The sequence below is a fragment of the Genypterus blacodes genome, unplaced genomic scaffold (assembly GCF_046128005.1).
Source record: "Genypterus blacodes isolate CSIRO-AG114 ecotype Tasmania unplaced genomic scaffold, CSIRO-AGI_Gbla_v1 ptg000143l_1, whole genome shotgun sequence".
In the NCBI taxonomy this organism is placed as follows: domain Eukaryota; kingdom Metazoa; phylum Chordata; class Actinopteri; order Ophidiiformes; family Ophidiidae; genus Genypterus; species Genypterus blacodes.
In genome coordinates, this window is record NW_027466945.1 from 1,549,747 (window position 1) to 1,571,279 (window position 21,533).

Here is a 21,533-nt window from a genome sequence, read left to right on the forward strand (position 1 = left end):
GTGTGTATGTATGTATGCATGTATGTATGTATGTATGTATGTTTGGGGAGTTCTCACAGAGGGGAGGGGCTAATACCTGGTCAAGGGTTATTGACCCTGCAGGTTGAACTGTGTCAGTGTCAGTTGCCCATAATTGTCAGGGCCGGTGTGAGTCGGCAGTACTTCCCTGTGTTGCTGTCCAGATGGCTGTGTCAGTGTAATTCCCCTCAGAAAGGCTCTCTGCTAATCCTCCAGAGAATTTGCTCTGGCTTGATCTCTTCCCTGCATGCTAGTCCAGCTCCCTGGCTATAGGACGTCGCCTCTCTGGTAGCCAAGCCTGTTTTTGCTCCCAGCCTTTCTGGTCAGCTTGATAGCGGGAGACTGTGAGGGACAACGGGGCTGTGGACCAAGTTCCATCACGGCACTGACAGGAGGAGGAGGGCGAAGAGGACAGGGAGGATAGAGAGAGAGAGAACGGCTGATTAGGTGTCAAGTCGCAGGCAACACACGGCCTATTTCTGTGTGGGAACAAACTGTACACAGTGGGATCTTCACTCAGGTAAACGTTTCTGATGTCAGTGACCTTTCATGTGTTGTTGGAAATCGTTGCGCAGCAGCTTAATGCAGAATTTGTTTGAGTGCTTTTGTCATTAAGGTTTGACCTGAATGCAAAATCCCTCCAGAAGGAGTTTGCATTTAGGTTTCTGTCTTCATTCGTAAGGCTCCTGAGCGGAGTTGTTTGGTTGCTGACTTGCGTGGCAGAGGGAGGTGTTCTTCATCCACTGATCCCTGTAGCATTATGAGATTAAATTCATATGTGGGTGTGTTTCTGTCTAATCTCTTTACACATGGATATGATTTCAATAAAGCCTGGCTGATATGAAATGTTGGGCCTCTCCTTTAACAAGTGGTGTCCCTCAGGAGTCCTCTCCTGGGCCACGCCTCCTCTCTGTTTACATGCTCTCATGCATTCATCACTTTCATATCTCACATTTGTGATTTTAGTTTTTTTTTGTGCCTTGAGGTTTCTTCTATTTTATTGGCTTAACCAATGTATTGTTCTGCATGAATCTTTGAATCAATCGGTGATGAAAATACATTTTATATTTGGAATGTGGATGTGAAACCAATACAGCACAAAAAATAAGGACAGCAACATGAATGACAACAGTGACGTGAAATGAGATTTCAATGTTTAATTTGGTTAATGATGTATTTGTCCTTGTGCTCTCCATTCCCTGTGTGTGTGTGTGTGTGTGTGTGTGTGTGTGTGTGTGTGTGTGTGTGTGTGTGTGTGTGTTACCTGCTGGGCTGCTTTGCTGGATCCATGCCGCTCTGCTAATGGTGAGTCCTCCAAACACACACACACCTCTTAAACGCTGACGCTGCATGATTCTGCTCAACTTTAAACTACCTTTTCCTGCTTCGCTTTCACTTTTCCTATTGTTATATTTCTACAATGAGTTTATTCATCCCTGATTCAGCAGTGACATGTTTCTGTTCTCTTTCTTCTATGTGAAAAATAACAGACCACATTTGTTTATTTATGAGGTTTTTAATTGGCATTCACTAGTCATCCTTTTTTTCTGTGGTTGTTTCTGCTTTCATTCTTCCCTCACTTTTGTTTGCTTCTTTTCCTCATTTGGGGGATGTCAGATCTTCACTCTGCCTCACTCTGTAAGCCAATTAGTTGAGCTTCTGTAATCTGTTTGTTGATGTGGGCGACAGAGAGAGAAAGAAAGAGAGAGAGAGCGGGCGAGAGAGAGAGAGGGAGAGGGAGGGGGGAGAGAGAGCGAGAAAGAAACAGATAGATAGAGAGAGAGAGAGAGAGAGATAGAAAGAGAAAGAGAAAGAGAAAGAGAAAGATAAAGATAAAGAGAAAGAGAAAACAATTCTTATTGAAGTGAAGTAAAGATGGATGAATGGACAAAATGTACAGTAATACTATGAATCAGTTTCGCTTCTAAAACAAATAAGCAATTCAGTACCTCAAAGTTTGTATTGGGGTCTCCTTTCTTTTAAACCAGTATATACCAATGTGTGTGTGTGTGTGTGTGTGTGTGTGTGTGTTGAATGTATTAACCAACAGTAAAACAATAACACAAACTAGCTTTAGATGGTGAAATATTGTTGAAAATCTAAACACATCTGTGTAATTTCAACTAAAAACGGCGCGAAGCGGCAGAAGTTTCTCTCTCTATATTTCAGTGACTGTATATGTCCTCTAGAGGGCACTACACCGCCACAGCAGCATTGCCACATCTGCAACGAGCCCTCCCACCGAACGCCGATTGACAGCAAAACCGACCAATCATATTTCTCTATTGGATACAGTAACCTCTGTGAGCCAATCAAAGCGGGCTCGACATGTTTCCCACTGTAAGGGGCGGGACTTTAGGATGGTGGTCACGTCTGCTTTGAGCCGCGGCCAGATTTTCAGTGCGGACTGGAGTTGAGAACCGGAGGCTTTGGAAGAGGGACGATTGATTGTAGGAGGTGAAGAGCCACGTTAGGAAAAGTTTCCTTTAACTCACCGCCGGAAATCACAGCAGGTAACGTCTCCCCCGCTGCTTTCACATCATGTGATTCTTACATCTCCGCCGCTGCTGCTGGGAGGTCGTGCATGTAAATAGTGGATTTGTAGCGCATTTGTAGCGTTTTTTACTGCAGTTACACGAGGAAACACGATGGAGGCTGGTTCCTAAAATGTCCAGGCGAGCTACCGGTGTGTCCCCGGTGAAGCCCGTTAGCTCGCATTGTGTGTGTGTATGTGTGTGTGTCTTCATGGCGCCTGTCTTCACTTCACCTTAGCATCGGTCCACCTTTGCTAACGCCGCTTGAATTAGCATCACACTGCGGTTTCCCCTCAACTCCCGCTCACTCCCTGTGTGTGTGTGTGTGTGTGTGTGTGTGTGTGTGTGTGTTTGTGATTATAAAAGTCACATTTTTCTAAAAACCAACCGAGTCCGTTACCTCCCTGTCGTGTTTGTTTCCTGGTGAAGGTGAATTCAAACGTTACCGCTTGATAAACTAACGTAAACACTCTCCAGTGTTAGCAGGACGACAGACGTGTTAGTTTATCTGCGCTCCTTTCTAAACCTTTAATTCTTCTCCAATGTGACTCCCTCCCGTGTGCTTCACGTCTCAGCAGCTCTGCTCTCAGCCGTGACGACCCTCGGTTGTCTGCTCAGCTCGGTGCTTTTCTGTCTTACAAAGCGGAATATAGAGTTTTGACATTTAACTACGAGCAACAACACGACCACGTGTTTATATTTATGTTTAAGTACATTTAAAGGATGTTTTGGTGTTCTGTGATGGTGCAGGAATGAGGCGTCCGTTTGAGCAACTAACGGTCATTCTGAATCAGTCCATTTGTTTGATCATTCATTCATTCATTCATGCTTTGATCCGTTGATTTATGGAGTAGGGAGGACACATCGGCTGGTTTCAGAGGGCAGAGTTATGTGGTTAAGTTTAGACTGCATGAAAGATCAACCCTTGAGTGCTTAACCAGTTGTTCAAGCTTCTACTAGATTCAAAATTCAGTTTATTGATCATTGATGCGCTAATAATCTCGTGAAAATAACTTTTTAAACGTCTTTGATGTGTAGTGGGAGAGAGAAAGTCAGGAGATCAGACCTCTGTGGCATCACAAGGCTCCAGGACTAAAGTAAATCAATAGTCAAACACATTCAATATCTAGATCACCACATTTCCTATCTTCACTGTGCTGATAATTGTCAGATTTATCACAATTTGACGCTGAAAACGCATACCTGGTGCATACGTTACTACATAGGCAGTCTGTGCTACAGTTGTGCAAACAAGCTCTTTAGTTTGTGACTATGCAAAGTGTGTGTGCGGTGTGTGTGTGTTTCCCAGAAAATACATTTTTGCACAGCTGGCAGGGCCTCAGCTCGTTCAGTCAGATTGTGAGGTCAACAAACCAACGAGCAGACGGCGCTGCACGTTATGCTGACGTGTAAAATGTTACCTGCAACTAAATCAATGACATCACTGATTTACATCATTCATTCAGTCTCAATTCAGTGGTATAAATACAAACACTATACTTATTACTATATACTATATATACTCTGTAGTTCCCACAGCCAGGGTTTATGTGCTGGGCTGCTTGTTGATCGTTCATCCTGTGTTTGGCTCCTGTACAGTATTACACCACTTTATGAGTTACTAACTGATATGCCCGTTCAATGTTTGATGTGTGCTGCAATGATTCCCATCCAGACAGAGGCAGAGAGACAGACACACAGTAATATGAGGTCATCTGGCATTGTAAAGATCACCCTCTAAATCTAACCTTCACTCTGTGTGTGTGTGTGTGTGTGTGTGTGTGTGTGTGTGTGTGTGTGTGTGTGGGGCCAACCAGTCCACACCATAACCAACACTGGGCCTGGGCTCTGTGTCTGCCTCTGTCCTCTGTCCTCTCCCTTATTAGAGGGGAAGGAAGAAGGTGAGATCCAAAGTGAGAATGGCTGTGCAGGAGGCGAGGGTAGGAGTTAGTGATCAGCATCAGAGAGGATTGAGAGCGCCGGGCGAGGAGGCCATTTAATGACACGAAGCAATGTTTCATACCCCGATGGACACGGTGACACACATTCAGAGGAAGGTCATTATTTTCCATATCACCCGTCTGTATGAGGCTCTGCCAGTTCTCTGTCCCCGGCCCTCTGGTGATGTTCCCACTCCGCCCAGCCGAACAGCCGAGGGGAAACCCTGCGGAGCTCAAGCAGATGATAGAACATCCATCAATCCATCCGGTTAACCTTCTCTAACTGGCCTGAAGCCAGCTGCATAAATGGAGGGATGCGTTTTAGTGCCTCATGCCCCATTGCTTTTATGGGGACTTTTCCTGGCACTGTTATTCCTCCTTTCCAATGATTTCCTGCCTTTTGATGATGCCACCGACATCACAAAGGGGACACAGCTGAAGGGTCATGTACTATATTGTCCACCTAGTTCTGTGGAGTTCTGTCTTAGGAACAGCAACAGAGACCCAATGAAATGGATGTAAACGTGACATACAAGGCTTCTTCTTCTTTGGTCGGTGAGCTACGGGGGGAAGCCGGCGGCGAGCTCCCCTGCGTGTTTCTCTCTCTCTCTCCCGGCTCCTCTGTTTGTGCGAGTTCATTCTCCTCGTCTGGGGACGTGTGGAACAGTGGCAGCTCTGTCAAAACCACTAATGAGAAGTCTTAATTGCTCGCTCTGCCGGGGGAGAATCTCCTCATTAAAGACAGACCGTACCAACTCTTATCTCGCCGGGACAAACTGTTCATTACTGGTTTCATCCCGGCGTTGCTGTCGTCACACAGAAACCTTGGATTTCATTGTCGTCGCTCTACTTTTTGACGATGAGGAATGTAGTGACAGAGTTTCCGCATGATGCCAGCGATGTAGACTAGGACTGAGAGGTCCATTAGTGATCCTTCATGGTGTGTGTTCTCTGTACTGTGAGATACTGGAGGGACTCGTTTGACATATTAAAACATTGCCAGTTACATTGGCAATGGTATAAACACGATTGTGGCATTATGTGACCTTCTGTGAGCTGGAAAGAATGAAGACGGGCAGAGAGAGGATAGAGATAGAGAGTGACAGAAAAAAAACAGAGACAGGAATACCACAAGAAGTGACGATGGAGGTAGAAAAGGAGAGAGGAAGGAAGGAAGGAGAGAAGCAGAGGGGGAAGTGAGAGGCTGAGGGAGGGTGAGGGAGGAAAGGCCAGAGAGATATTGCTCAACCATCCGGAAGGGCTATGGGAACATCCGTGTGTGCGAGTGTGTTTTCATTGCGACCCCCGTCTCCACGACAGGAATCGGCTTAAACACACACGGACGAGCCTTCTGTCCCACGCGGCCATTGATCAAATACTCCGATTTTACGGCGACGAGTCAAAATACCCCTCGAACCTCAGAGACGGTCCGGACACCGCCACTCTCCCAAGCTGCTGCTCCTCGCCCGGGCGTGTTGTTTTGTACAGTGTGTTATTGAGCCGTGACCAACAAGTGTTAGCCTCCAGCTTTCATGGCTCCACAGGGCCTGGGACACACAAAGAAGATCAGAGAGGCACGGATGAATGGAAACTGTAATGCAATGTTCAGCTTATTACCGCTTCAGCCAGAGACAGCAAGGGGGAAGGGGGGGGGAGAGGGGGGAAGGAGTGATAGAGATGTAAAAAGGGCACGAGGGAGAGAGGGGTGGGGGTAATGTACATGATTAAGCTGAGCAGAGCTTGTTAGTGATGTGAATGGGAGAGATTAGCTGGGCTGTGTTTCCTTATTTATGAGGAGGAAGCAGGCAAACACAATATGGTGGCTTTGGATGGTAGAGAGAGGAGGAGAAGGAGGGCAAGTGTCTCAGCTTGAGAGGAGAAGAGGGCGGCTGTGACTGTGGCAGGAGGCCAAACACAGTTAAAAACAGATTAATCAGCGCAGGGTCACATTCTCACAGAGAGAGAGGCTGACCGGGGGCAGCGCAGGACAGGAGGAGCCTCCGTCTGTTCAACAGGAGGAGGAGCGCCAGGAGAGATGGAGAGGTGGGAGAGCAGATAGATGAACGGAGAGATATCAGACTGGGATGAGAGCTGGAGAAGTGTCGTGCAAAAAACCAAAACAAGCAGCTAAATGGGCTCATTCATGGAGCCACTCAGTGTATTTACTTAATGTACGTCTTTATTCATGTGTTAGGCATTCAGTCAGCTGTTCAGTCAGACTATTAGGAAGTCAGGCAAGGGCTCAGCCAGAGGGCAGGAGGGCGAGGGCAGAGCAATAGAGGTGGAGGGAAAGAGGGGAGGAAAAGGAAGGAAGGGAGAGGAGGCTGAGAGGGAGGGAACGCATCCCAGTGAACCATCATCGTCATCATCATCAGGAGCCTTTAAGAAGCTCTGATGGTTGTAAAACATATTGTAGGAGGATGGAAAGGACTCGTGTGTGTGTGTGTGTGTGTGTGTGTCAGGGTTGAACTAAAGGCCTGTGTTTGTGTGAGGGGACTCTAAAGGTTGGGGGGTCAAGGATCTTCTCTTCTGTCAGCCCGTGTTTAGATCAGTGGGTGCTCAGGCGGAGCCGGTGAGTTACGGCGTGCACGGATCTTTAGCGCTCGATCAGCACTTCCTGTTTTTGTGTTGACACAGAGAAACAGAGACAAATGTGTGTAAAAAATGAGAATATGAGAATGGAAGATAAAGACGGAGGGGGGGGGGGCTGGGGAATTAACCCATGGAGAGAGACTTGAAAGAACCCCAGAGCTGCCGCATTTGCCACGCTTCCTGTTTCCTGTTTGAAGGTCAGAGGTCGTGAGCCTGCCTGGGATAAAGTGATACCAGGAGCCCGAAGAATTCAACTGCCATTGACCCCAGCATTGCTGCCTGGGAAGAGCTGGTTGCTATGGCGAATGTCACACAGCTGTGCGTGCGTGTGTGTGTGTGTGTGTGTGTGTGTGTGTGTGGAGGACATCTGATGACCCTCACTCGGGAGAATTGCGTAATTTCGAGTTTGGGCTCCTGGTGAAACATGTTGTGGAAACCAAAATTGAGAAAACCAAAAACCGTGTGTTTGTGTGTGTGTGTGTGTGTCAGGAGGGAGAGGGGGTTTCATCTCATTGGGGCCTAATAGAGAAACAAGCCGTCCTATCTTAGTGGACAGAATCAGCCTGGTGATTATCTAACTGATCAATAATCCGACCTGATCACTTTGATGGTTTGTAATGGAGGAACACCAGAGCAGCTTTGGTTTGTCCTCTTCCAGAGCAGATCCATGTGTGATCTCATCTGCAGCTCTGTTTCATATTAGAGAGCGTCACTCAGCCCCGATACCAGTGATGTCATTTGTTTTGCTAAGGCACCTGTCGTTACCGCCCTCTATGGGATGTCCGTTACCGTGGCAACACCACGCCCTCCGGCACTTTGGAGCGCTGATGTTTGCCTGCGCGGATTCTGTGTCTCTTTTTAGTTTTCACTCGCAATCGCACGCACGCACACACACACACACACACATACACACACACTTACGGCCTCTTCTCCTTTCTTTCTTTTCTGGCGTTCACACACACACACACATACAGAGTAAACTTTGTTACCTCTCGTGTACACCTACCCATTCACTCTTTGTCTTTCATGTGCACTCTCACACACACACACACATAGTGACAGGGGCGCTCACGGCTGACTGCTCTAATCGCTGAATAGAGGAGTTTAACAGTAAACAATAGTTATGAGCTGACCCTTTATTCAGAGGGGGAGAGAGGGGGAGAGAGAGAGAGGGGGGTGGAGAGAGAGAGAGAGAGAGAGAGAGGCCGTCGTAAAAAGTTGTTTGGCCAGACCATTAATGCCAAAAAACCATAATCAAAGTGTATTTAGTATGAATAGACTTGAAGGTGCAGGTCGTGTGTAGTTTGGGAGTGAGGGAGGCGGAGCTGGTGTATTGTGTGAGTGATTGTGGTGCAGAACAGAGAGTTGAGCTGAGCTGAATGTGTGTGTGTGTTCAGTCTGAGGGTTGAGTTCTGCTGCAGACAATAGCAGTTATGAACTGAGGCTAAACATGTAGTGATGGAGGTAATGACACAGTGCGGGGCCATTCAGGCGTCGCTCACAGGCCGAGACACCAGCAGGTCAGGTGAGACACGCTGTAGAGACAGTTTGAGACGGTGTGAGACAGTGTGAGGTGATGCTGATGCGTTCATACATTATTTTCCTCATTTGGAATCGGAAAACTAACTTGAGGAGCCGCGTCTTCACTGCAGCTCGTGGTCACTCAATGTCAGTTCAGGTCCACCGAGCCCCGGCGCAGAGACAGACAGACAGACAGACAGGCAGGCAGGCAAACAGAGAGACAGACAGGGATAATCCGGTGCTGTGTGTAATCCTCAGTGTGCAGTGTAAAGGGACGTACATGTGTCTGCATATGAACCTGAATGTGAGAACGCTAATCTGTATCAATACGGCTCTATTAGTGATCCTATGTGTGTGTGTGTGTGTCATAGCATGACAGATGGAACAGTATGGATTAGGATTCTGACGTGTGTGTGTGCGCGCGGTTGTTCAGAAACAAACTTTGTCTCCATCAGATGTTGGTTTGTATTTTAGAAAGTCTGCTGAAACGATCTCAACCTTTTGTTTTGTAAGCCATTAATTATGTAACAGTCGGTGTCAGACACCAAGAAGTAGAAACCAGCTGGTTTCGATAGTGAATACACTCGGTCCAGCCCCACACACACACACACACACACACACACACACACACACACACACACACACACACACACACACACACACACACACACACACACACAAACTGGATGGCTGTGAGATGAGTAGCCTCTCCTGGTGGGTGTGGTGCATTAGCAGGAAGTGTAACAGCAAACATGAAGAGAGTCAGAGACACAGAGCTGCTGCAGTCTCTGTGTGTGTGTGTCCGTGTGTGTGTCAGTGTGTGTGTCCGTGTGCTCATATGATCTCTATTGTCGTCCGTCGTAATCTTGCCGTGCTAAACTTTTGTCTCCATGGTGATTTATTGTAGTCCGTGAATGTAGTGTCATAGAAACCACAAACTCAGTGTGTGTGTGTGAGAGAGAGAGTGTCGTCGCAGCTCTATCAGATGATACACACACACACACACACACACACACACACACACACACACACACACACACACACACACACACACACACACACACACACACACACACACACACAGATGTGAAAGCTAAACTCTCTTCTTTTTCTTCTGGGTATTTTTGCCCTGTTGTTTTTTTTTTTCCTCTCTCATAAAATTTTGTCTCTAAGCCACAAGCCAGTTCAGGAAATTGTAGTCGCTATGACAACAACCCCTATAACCCAGACAGACAGCAATAAAGTTTTAAGAGGGAGCGGCGCAGCGTGTGTGTGCCTGTGTGTTTGTGTGTGTGTGTGTGTGTGTGTGTGTGTGTGTCGCTCCTGCAGCTGTAACATGCTATTTGTTTTGGTGCTGTTGCATTATGGATGAATTAAAGAGTCTAAACGTGGAAATCATGCAAATATGAGGGGGAGGGGGAGTGTGCGTGTACTTGGTCACTCATGGGGGTGTGTTTGTGTGTGTGCTGGGTCACTCATGGGGGAGTTTGTCAAAAACATACAATAATACAAACAAACAGAGTAAATATCTTTGTCTGCTCGCTGCGCCTGGATTCATTTTTGTGGGCAGAATGAAGCAGGATGGAAACCCTTGTGCCACACAAACCAGGTAACAGGGACGGAGTGAAGCCTCGTGACTCCTCAGCTGTTTCCATTTGGGACGTAGCTGCAACATGAAAACACCAAAGGACGACTGAATCCAAACTGACGGCACCGGTTCCAAACTAGTTTCTCTGGGTGGATAAAAAGCAAGAAACGGATAAAAAGGAGCAGTCTTTCTCGCTCAGTCCCTCTCTCTCTCTCACTCTCTCTGTTTTTCTCTTCACGTTGGCTCCACAGTGGCCCCCCTCTCCGTGTCCTGCCCTCGTTTCTGCGAGTGGTGGTGTCCCGGGGGAAGCAGAAGCAGAGCTCTGAGGGAGGGAGGGAGGGAGGGAGGGAGGGAAAGGATGGAGGATTGAGAGTGGCAATGACAGTTTGTAGGACGAGCTGAGAGCAGGGAGGCGAGAGTGATCAGAGTGTTTGTTGAAAAGGGCAAAAAGAAAGTGTGAATAAAGAGGAAAGGAAGCGTAACAGGGGAACGAGAGGCAGCAACAGGTAAGAAGAGGAGCTCTGTCCTTCATCCTCACAGGGCCGCAGACCAGACAGCATGTGAGGTTGTGTCATGTCTTGTGTTATGTTTAAGTCTGGAGGAGCCGTTTCTGCTGTCAGGTTAAAGGGTTAAACGGGCCGTATAAGTTAATCTTTCATCTTTGATTGTTGTCGGTCACATGCAGACGCCTCAGAAACACAAAAACATCTTTGACGTAAGTTTGCTCCACTTGTTCTTTTCGGGCCTTCAGCAGAGAGAAGCAAACGTTTATCAGCGATCACAGATAAAGAAGACGGAGCTGATGAAAACGAGCGGCGGAAATGTGCTGTGTGTGTGTGTGTGTGTGTGTGTGGGTGGGGGGAACAGCCCAGTTGAGTCAGAAACACACTCTTGTACTTCAGCTGTGTGTTTATGAGGCTTTATCTCGCCTAACCTGGCAACCGTGTTTGTCTGGAGAGGAAACATCTGAAGCGTACGAAGCATGGAGACGAGTTAAAGCCACAATGTTGACACTCTGCCTGTGACTCAGCCACGGGTGCTTTTGTCACATCGCCACGCCTGCAGACAGCCAATCAGAGCCCGGCATGGCAGCTAGACAGAGATTGTTTATGTTATGGTGAACTTTGACCCGTTAAGCAGTAAAAAACACTCTAAATGACTTTTGTGAGCGTTTACTCTTTGTTCGGAATATCTAGATGTACGCCTGCTCCTCCTCTTATCATTCATCAGTTATCCTCTAATGGCGCCCTAACCGGTAACTATTCAACCGTGGAGCTCTGAGCTTTTTACAGTCGATACCAAATCCATTGAAATGCCGCCCATATATGCAGGAATACTTCACTGAGATAACATCGATGCTGCACAGATGCTCTCACTGTCATGCACCGCTGCCTCTGTGAGTGTGTGTGTCTGTGTGAGTGTGTGTGTGTGTGTTAGTGCCTGAGAGGGAAACAGTGATAATGTCGCCACTTTCTGTTTACATGGACTGTGGGAAGAAGAGAGAGAGAGAAGAGGGGGAGATGAAAGCGAGTTGGAAATTGGAACGGATTGAAAGGAGACCCGGAGGAAAAAAGGACAGAGGAGGGACGGGTGCAGAGGAGAGTGTGTGTGAATGGCAGAGAGAGAGAAGAACCCCCTTGGTGAGGGGGAAGAGAGAGTCAAAGCAACTTTAGCTGCCGTGACAAACATCTCGCATCAAACGGCACTCTGCTGCCAACGCGCACACACACACACACACACACACACACACACACACACACACACACACACACACACACACACACACACACACACACACACACACACACACACACACACAGAGTAGTTCTCCCATATTTTCCGTCTCAAAGCCAGACTGTGCTCAGGCTCAGATCTATGGAGACATCATCTGGTCCACAGGCAGATGAACACGCTGTCACAACACGGGTGTGATGATGCAGAACACGCCTGCTGCTGCTGCTGCTCACACACACAGAGCAGAGGCACGTTAACCCTGGAACACATCCTCAGTTTGGTGTAAACACTGTAGATCACTCTGTGTTTTTTTTAGTCCAACCCTGCAGTGTGAATGGATCATGAAGACCCGGGAGTCTGATCAGAACCAACATGTACCGGGTTCTGTCCTGGGCTCTGGACTCTGACTGATCCTGATAACAAACCAACCAACCAAACCAGACTGAGCAACAAGCTAACACATAGGAGCATATACAGTGTCCCTGATACACACACACACACACACACACGTCCTCTATGTCCATCCCTCCTCTCCCTCTCCTACCTCATTATCCGATCATGCGTAAGGAGACCTGCTCTATTTTTAGTCCCACTCCCTCCCTACACACACACACACACGCACACACACTCTGACTGCTGCACTGTGTGTGTGTGTGTGTGTGTGAATGTCTGTGCACGCGCATCTGTCCGTCCTTTCTTATGGAAGGTGGCAGAGCTGAAGAGGGAACGTGAAGGAAATGCAGAGCGAGCGATGACTTATGGAACACAGGCGGGCAGAAGATGAAGACGAGGCGAGGAGTGAGGAAGATTAAGAGCTGCTTAGAGACCGACAGTGAATTACGACTTAAAGTAGAGTGTGTGAGTAGTAGCTCTCCTCTCTGTGTACAGGCGAGACGCAAACACACAGAGAGAGATACGAGGAGTGTGTGTGTGTGTGTGTGTGTGTGTGTGTGTGCAGGTGGAAACGCCCTCATTGTAACTCTGCACGCTCTGACCTCAACTTACCCTCCAGGCTAATCGCGCACTGTCATCAACCCATTACTGTCCACGCCAATCGCTGTGACTGTGGCCCTGTGTGTGTCTGTGTGTGTCTGTGTGTGTGTGGACAGCGCTGCCAAGGATATTTGGGTTGAAGTGTGTTCAGCAGGGCCGCGGGGATAGAAACGGATGACTCAGATCGGGAACATAAATTCTCTCTCTTGTTGGGAATGTGTGTGAGGCCCTCTTGTTTGTGTGTGTGAGACCAGCTGTTAAACTGTTCACCCTGATGAAACTTTCACTGAAATGACGTCTTAAACATGCGTGTGTGTGTGTGTGAGAGAGAGAGACAGAGAAGCAGATGCCTGGAGCTCTTGTTGTGTTTTTAGTGTTTGCGCCCCGATGTTGCTTTGACTCAAAGGCTTTGACCACAAAACTGCTTCATAGTTTGTGATATTTTTATAGAATAAGTTTTATTAGTATTGGCTGCTATTCTCTCTCTCCACCCTCAATGAAAAGGAAACTTTGATCCCAAACCAGGGACTTGTTTAGTAAAGATACTCAAATCCAACAACTGACAAATAGAGATTAGAGCCAAAATCACTGAATCACTGTCACATGTTTGTCTGTGTGTCTGGGATCTGAACATCACCGATAGATGAAGTGGTGATATGTCAGATTCTTTGTAATGAAGGAGCCGCTGGGATCAGGAAAACATGATTAGATGAATGAATACAACCGATCCATTCATTAACTGGAAGTAGTCGCAGCCTTAAATAACATTTCTGTGCGACTCGCTCTCTTTTTTCGTTGAACACGCCTCCTTCCTCTCGCCACAGGTTGACGCGTTGCCATGACAACAGAAGCCGGTTCGGAGACGGAGGTGAAGGAGAAAGCGGAGGAGTCCGCTGCTCCGGCCGACCAATCGGAGCAGGCCACAGAAGAGGCGCAGGAAGTGACAAACGGCGAGGACACGACAGCCGGAGGAGAGAAGGAGGAGAAGAAGGAGGAGAAGGACAAGGAGGGCAAAGGGATCGCTCGTTTCCTGCCGCCATGGCTTAAGAAGCAGAAGTCTCAAAGCCAGGTGTGTGTGTGTGTGTGTGTGATGTTTCTTGTGCATGTTGGTGTGACTAAACTGTGTTATAATATCACAATAATAGAAGCACAGATTTAGTTCTTGGGCTCTCAAACCGTCACATTTCTAAATCTCACACCTGTTCATTTCCCCCATGAAGACGTCCCCCGCCAAGGAGGACTCACCCATACAGGAAACAGTTGCCAAGGCAACAGAGGAAGAGGAGGGGCCTGCCCCAGAAGCAAACGGCCACGCGGAGCAAGTAGACGAGAAGGAGCAAGCAAAGGAAAACGAAGCGGAGTCGCACTCCAACGCCAGCGCCGAAACTGAGGTACGGGTCGCCACCTGACTGCTGGCGTACGGGCCGCTGGCGTACGGGCCGCTCGTGTGTGTGTGACGTGTTGGAGCCGTCAATCACTGTTGTATTCACCGTCACCATGGAGACGTTTCCCAGCATTTACTAACAGTTTGTCTCCGGCAAACTGTCCCAGCACAACACACTGACACATGCTTATTCCCCACTCAGCCGAGAGAGAGAGACACATACCCATTCTCCCTCACACACGCACGCACACACACACACGCTCTGCTCCGTCCCAGAGATCACATTGACCCACGCAGGGCCCACCCAGTGACATCAACACTTGGGCGACCAGGCCAAAAAGGAACGCCCGCAGTTTGTAACAGCAAACGCAAGCTGAGCACAGAGAGAGAGAGATAGAGGGAGAGAGAGAAAGAGAGAGAGAGAGAGGGAACACAGGAAAGAGAGCCATGGTAAGGAACAGACGGAGAGAAAGAGAGAGAGCGACTGACATTTAGTTCTGAAGGGAGACTTGCTTTTTATGGAGCCATTAAAGATGCTTCCTCATGAATGCACGCTTGTTTTGGGATTTACTACGCTGGGGTGTTTCTGGAACATCGTGGAAGTTTAGGACAGAAACCAGGACGATGATGCGTTTCTCTAAGTGAATGTTTAATTGTGTAAGAGTATAATTTAAGTTATTCTTCTGATAAGCAGTTTAAGGTAAAGTTGTCTCACTAAGTTTTTACTCTGCAGCCACAATGTTGATGTTTATCTGCGGTTTGGCTTAATTGAGGCGTGTGTGTGTGTGTGTGTGTGTTTCCTCTCTCAGCCTGCCAAGGAGGAGAAGGTAGAAGAGACCGCAGAGGAAAGTGCAGAAGAGACCAAGCAGACGGCAGAAGAGGAAGGAGGAGAGGGTGAAGGAGGCGAGGAGCCGAAGAAGGAGCAAGGAGGAGAGGAGGGGGAGGACAAAGGAGAGGAGGGTCAAGGCCACACCTCCATCTTTCAGTCGCCTCTGCGCCTGGTGAGGAAGGCCAAGATGAAGCTGGTGGTGTGTCGCATCAGCCTCCTGGACGGGAGCGACTTCACCTGTGAGGTGGAGGTGAGACGGCAGCAACACACACACACACACACACACACACACACACCGAAGAGGACAGGACAAAACAACCCTCTCATATTTCCTTGCATAAAAACAAGAAATTAGATGAAGAGAGTTTTGTGTTTGTGTTTCAGTTTGATCACATCGGGGATCAAACGTTTGTGTGTGTGTGTGTGTGTGTGTGTGTGTGTGTGTGTGTGTGTGTGTGTGTGTGTGTGTGTGTGTGTGTGTGTGTGTGTGTGTGTGTGTGTGTGTGTGTGTGTGTGTGTGTGTGTGTGACGCTGAAGGAAGCAGGGACGCAAAGATTTCACTTTCGTCTGACCTCATTAATCTAATTGCTTGTCAGAGATGCATCATGCTGCCAGTTAAAATGGTCGCTCTAGCAACAATCAGCACAGTCTTGAATATCTCCCAGTTGGAGAGTAAGATGAGAAGAGTGACCCTCAACCAGGACGAGCGCTAACACGGAAAACCTCCAAAAAAGGGAAAATCAGGACGCTTCAGTGTGTTCATAATGTGCGGCGAGTGCTCACACACACACACACACACACTGTCATATGTTCATCTGATGGTGAGGTGCACAGCACATGAGTCTTGGTATGTCTGTGATGTAATGCTCTAATAGGATCAGCTTGTGCGTGTGTCTGTGTGTGTGTGTGTGTGTGTGTGTGTGTGTGTGTGTGTGTGTTTAACTTTCTGACTGAACCCACTTAAATTGCCTGGGCGTGGTTTGGGGGATAAATGTTGGAACAAAGCAGCGCGCACTGCAGGGGCCTGTCTGATGACCAGCACACACACAAACACACACACGCACACGCACACGTACAAAAACATGTTAGATTACCAGTGTCCCTCCAGATTAGTGCTACATCTCCTACTCCTTACAAACACGTGTCTTAGATCCCCTCACACACACACACATAAAATCACATGTCGTCCATAGTGAAGTTTGAAGTTTCTCAAGCTTTTTTGTAAACTCCCATTATGCACCTGTGATCTCTAACGTTCTCTCTTTCACTGTTCAGGAATTCCCTTTGTGCGTGTGTGTGTGTGTACTTTGTGACGTTTGTTGCCATACATTAGTGCCGTGTGTGCAGTTTTCCAGCAGAGGCCTTCATCACGCTCACACACACACACACACACACTTCATCAGCACGCCGCCCTGAATAGCCATGGTGCAGGCGCCTGGGACACCTGAGCGTCAGTCGGCTCCTCCTAACTGAGCCAGACTTCATTTCCCCCAGACTGTACTGTCCCACTCACTGGAGGGATTTGAACTAGCAACTTTCTGCTCACAATCTGGTTACCCTAATCTACCGCGGGCAGGGCCCAGCAGCGTGCCTGTGTCTGTGTGTGTGTGCGTGTGCGTGTGCGCGTGTGTGTGTGTGTGTTTGTGTGTGTGTGTGTACGGTCTGAACACAAGCTGCTTTGTCTCTCTGCAGATAACGCTGATACTGCAACTAACTGCTATTGTCCTGAAGCACACACACACACACACACACACACACACACACACACACACACACACACACACACACATCCCTCCCTACACACAGTGGCATACTCAGGTTGTGAGAGGCAGAGATGCACAATGCATTCCAGAGATTAAATTTTCTGTTTTGCCCAGCAGACCTCCACCACACACACACACTGCCGGCCGCAGCAGTCTACACTCTGACTCGCCGTCTGTCCTCTATACGTTCTCTCGTCCTCAAACACACTGTTATGTAACGCACACACCCTGTGTTATATGTTGTTGTTGTGGTGTGTGAGTGTGTGTGTGTGTATGTGTGTGTGCGGAGGAAACTCTCTGCGTCACGTGGCCTTAAAGCTCTCTCCAAGAATTCCATTAGTATTGGTTTCGGCGGGATTTGAGTGTCACATGATTCCACTCATAGAATTCCACTCAGGCTTTCAGTGAGCGAGTCGTCCGCTGCAGGTGATCAGCTGCTCGCTCGCTCGCCTCTCAGCAGGGGGCGGAGCTGTTGTTCCTAAACAATCCCCACGTGGGAATTGTAATGTAACAGGACGATGCTCAGTAAACGGAGAGTAACAGCAGGAGGAGGAGGAAGAGGATGATGGTGATAATGGGTCTTAAACTGTATTTCCATATTGTATACACGCTCATCACACATATCACTTTGAACCCAAACACATGAAATTGCACTACATAGAGACTACTGCCACAGGACACGCCCCCATGATGTCACACACATCCTGGACTCAGAGTAATTTCTGTCATAATTAGTGTTCATAACGAATGCATTAGACCGGCTTTGATGCTGCTGTTGGCGCCACACACACTCTGGGTCCAAGAAATGTGAAAGGCAGTCGCACTCATTGTTTTTAGTCTTTGAGGGCTAGGTAGTGCCTTGCTCTGAGGCACAGGGGCACACATGGAAACGCTTAAAGGTCACAGGCTCACATTCTTTGGGCGGCCAGAATGCAACTACACTTGTGTGTGTGTGTGTGTGTGTGTGTGTGTGTGTGTGTGTGTGTGTGTGTGTGTGTGTGTGTGTGTGTCAGTTTTAGTATAGGAAAATACCACAGATGCTTTCCGCTGTCCCAGGATGAGGAGAAAAATGTGTCCTTTCATCCTCTTTCACCACGCTCCCCTAACCCGTCTCTCACTCCGACCGGTCTGAACAAACGCCACTCTCACTCTCACTCTCACTGTGTCTGCGTCTGCGTCTGCCTCACCGTCTGCGCCGCCGTGTTAATCTGCCACTATGCTGACTAACTGGGGGGGAAAAACAGGAACAAAACTGCATTATTTAATTCCTTCTCCTCCTCAGTTTCCCCTCTTTAAACGCCCGCTCCCTGTCTGACCTTCTGCCGGGCTAAAAGACGCCCTTCTGCCATTGTGTGTGTGTGTGTGTTTGCGTCCCCTTGGATATCTGCTAAATGTCATTGTCATAGCTGAGCGTGGAGGATTTTTTATGGCACATCCCATCGGGGACATACGAAGGAATGTTTGACCCAGAGACAGAGCGACAGACGAAGCAGAGGAAGAGAGACAGAAAGAGGGAAACAGAGCTGCATTGATAGAGCGCCCCAGTGAAACAAATGCATTCCTCTATCAGATCACAGAGCAGTCATGTTTACTGGGTTTCACAAGAAGCACACACACACACACACCACAGGATGCTAGTCAGATTGAAACAATGATTTAGGATATGATTTGATTATTTTCATCCACTTATCATTCAGATTAATGCAACTTCATCCATTTAGTTAAACATAATATAGAATAAGTGTAAGACTGCTTAAAGATTAATCTCTCTCTCTCTCTCTCTCTCTCTCTCTCTCTCTCTCTCTCTCTCTCTCTCTCTCTCTCTCTCTCTCTCTCTCTCTCTCTCTCTCTCTCTCTCTCTCTCTCTCTCTCTCTCTCTCTCTCTCTCTCTCTCTCTCTCTCTCTCTCTCTCCTCTCTCTCTCTCTCTCTCTCTCTTCTCTCTCTCTCTCTCCAGAAACGTTCCAAGGGCCAGTTGCTGTTTGTCAAGGTGTGTGAGCTGCTTAACCTCATGGAACAGGACTACTTTGGTCTGACGTACACGAACAACCACGACCAGAAGGTGTGTGTCCACGTAGAAAAGAGCTGAACTTCACTCACACACTTTGTGAGGATGTTTGCCAGACGAGTCAGTAACGCACACAAACGTTAACTTTCTCTGTTCCATCTCTTCCTCTCTTTCCTCTCTCCTTCTCGTCATCCCAGTGTTGGTTGGATCACACGAAGGAGATCAAGAGACAGATACGCAGTAAGTGCTCCTCTTTCAAATCCTGCTCCTCTTCTTCTTTTCTCTCTTTCTCAGAGTTGCAGGAATGAGGTGAGTGGGGAGGGAGACTACCAGGCTGGGACATGTGTGTGTGTGTACAGTATATATGTGTGTGTATGTTCTGTGTGTCAGGAGGATTGATGTGTGGGATCTGGGGTTTGTGTAGTAAGAATAAATGGACCGAGGAGACTCCCAAAGCACTTAGACACACACCCACACACACTATCTATACCAAAGCCCAGACGTACTTCGTCCTACACACACTGACCATAATGTCACACACTGACCGTACTGTCACACACTGACAGCATCAGGCGTATCTGCACACCAGAGCTTCCTTGTTGAACATCTGAAATAGGAAACCCTCTCCCATATTCCCTCTGTTTCCTCCTCTCTTGTAGTGGCAGTGAAGGTCAGGACTTCATCTCTGTCTCTCACTTCTCTCCTTCTCCTCCTTCCTCACCCTCTTGGATGCAGCTGTGACTCGAAGGGGGCCTTTGTCTGTGTGTGTGTGTCTGTGTGTGTGTGTTTCTGTATGGGGCCTTTTGTTGCCATACACATACATGTAAATGGCAATACACAGATGTGTGTGCGTGACCTTGAAGGAGGAAATGGTCTGGAATGTGATGCCAATATTTCCCAGATTAAAATTTCCAGATCTCTCTCTCTCTCCCTCTCTCTCTCTCCCCCTCCCCCTGTAATGGGGGTGTGGCAGTATGTCCTTCTGCAGAAATGCGAACAGGAAATTGGATCCAACGCTGATGTGAAAATAGTGTTTTGCAGGGAGAAAAATGTCATAACACGACGATGAAGACAGTGTTTGTGTTTGGATTTGTGGTGGCGATGTTTTCGTTGAGTGTCGGCTCCCACATCTCGGTTTCTCTCTCTGTTTTTCTAGGCAACAACTGGCAGTTTGCGTTCAGCGTCAAGTTCTACCCTCCTGACCCCTCAATACTCACAGAGGACATTACTCGGTACTCTGTCTCTCTCTGTCTCTCTCTGTCTGTCTGTCTCTCTCTCTGTCTGTCTGTCTATTAAAATAGATACCCTCATGCTCCTCATATGTAATCATCACTCTTGCGTCCGTCTCTCGTGTCTTACAGGTACCTGTTGTGTCTGCAGCTGCGTGAAGATGTGGCATCCGGTCGACTGCCTTGCTCATTTGTCACTCACACTCTGCTGGGCTCATACACATTGCAGGTGTGTGTCTGTGTGTGCATGCTTCTTTCTGTTACTGTGTGCGTGCGTCTCTACATGTCATCTCTCTTCCCTTTTGTCGACAGGCGGAGTTTGGCGACTACGAGGCCGACCAGCCCAAGCCTTTAGACTACATCAGTCAGCTGACCTTTGCACCCAATCAGAACAAAGAGATGGAGGAGAAGGTTCTTGAACTCCACAAATCCCACAGGTTCGATTATTAGATTATAGCAGCAATATTTCCTAACATTGCAGTCTAAACTTAAGTAACCAACCACCTCCACTGTGCAGGTGTGAGGTGGCTTCTGTGTAGATCCAAATAGTTTTCATGAATCGGTCAAACGCTGTGTAAACACGCTCTTCCTGTCCTGGTGTGTATCTGAGGATTAACCCTGTCTGTGCTCGCAGGGGGATGACGCCCGCACAGGCCGACGTCCAGTTCCTAGAAAGTGCCAAGAAGCTGTCCATGTACGGGGTGGACCTGCACCACGCTAAGGTACACACGAAACACACACACACACACACGTCTCCACCCGTCTCCTCTTTTAACTTTCTGTTGTTGCTCATGTCTGTGAATAAGCACAAGCTCCTGTGATGTGGTGTATGTCAGCGTCTGCAGGTTTGTGCATCTGTGTGTGTGTGTGTGTGTGTGTGTGTGTGTGTGTCAGCTGTACAAACACACAGGGGGGCCACTACCATGTGAGCGGCCTGATTCTCTTGTTTGGACATCAGGTCGGACGAGAGAGAGGGGGAGGGGCGGTAGAGTGTCTCAGTCTCCTTTTTTGTCAAATGAAAGACACAAAAATAGAGATATACACAAGAGACAGGGGCGTCTTTAAATAGAAAGAGGGAATGTGAGATTGAGGGAAGAGAAGAAGAATGTGTATAGAGAGAAAGAGAGAGAGGGGGTGGAACAGAGATAAGGTTAGAGTTAGAGACGGAGAGGAAGAGGCCGGCCCCTTCATCTCCGTCTGCCGAACTTGAGGGGGAGCGTCAGAGTTCAAATGCTGAGATTCAGTTTTTGTATTGCATACCAAAGTCGCGGGGGCTCAGGGAGGAAGAAGCTTCGTTTCTGTCCTCTGCCTTTAATCTATCGTGCAGGTTTCCATTCCATACCACCCCCCGGGCCCACGAGGCAGAACACACAGCTACACGTTACCAACCTCACCACAAATA

The 21,533-nt window shown here is 48.1% G+C and overlaps 1 protein-coding gene across 8 annotated transcripts in view; it reads left to right on the forward strand.

Annotated features, from left to right (window-relative positions):
• The first annotated feature begins 134 nt into the window (after positions 1-134).
• Positions 135-21,533, forward strand: part of epb41l2 (erythrocyte membrane protein band 4.1 like 2) — a 35,924-nt gene continuing 14,525 nt past the window's right edge. For 3 of the 8 annotated variants that reach the window (XM_076165293.1, XM_076165299.1, XM_076165301.1), the window contains exons 1-10: positions 2,349-2,531; positions 13,745-13,989; positions 14,141-14,311; positions 15,114-15,383; positions 18,852-18,956; positions 19,100-19,142; positions 20,059-20,134; positions 20,264-20,360; positions 20,444-20,568; positions 20,766-20,853. In XM_076165293.1, coding sequence (XP_076021408.1) covers positions 13,759-13,989; positions 14,141-14,311; positions 15,114-15,383; positions 18,852-18,956; positions 19,100-19,142; positions 20,059-20,134; positions 20,264-20,360; positions 20,444-20,568; positions 20,766-20,853 — 1,206 coding nt within the window. In that variant the 5' untranslated portion in view covers positions 2,349-2,531; positions 13,745-13,758. Of the gene's footprint in view, positions 539-1,233; positions 1,324-2,347; positions 2,532-10,605; positions 10,700-13,744; positions 13,990-14,140; positions 14,312-15,113; positions 15,384-18,851; positions 18,957-19,099; positions 19,143-20,058; positions 20,135-20,263; positions 20,361-20,443; positions 20,569-20,765; positions 20,854-21,533 lie in introns of those variants that run through there. The other 5 variants (XM_076165298.1, XM_076165300.1, XM_076165296.1 and 2 more) reach the window with 4 other exon arrangements.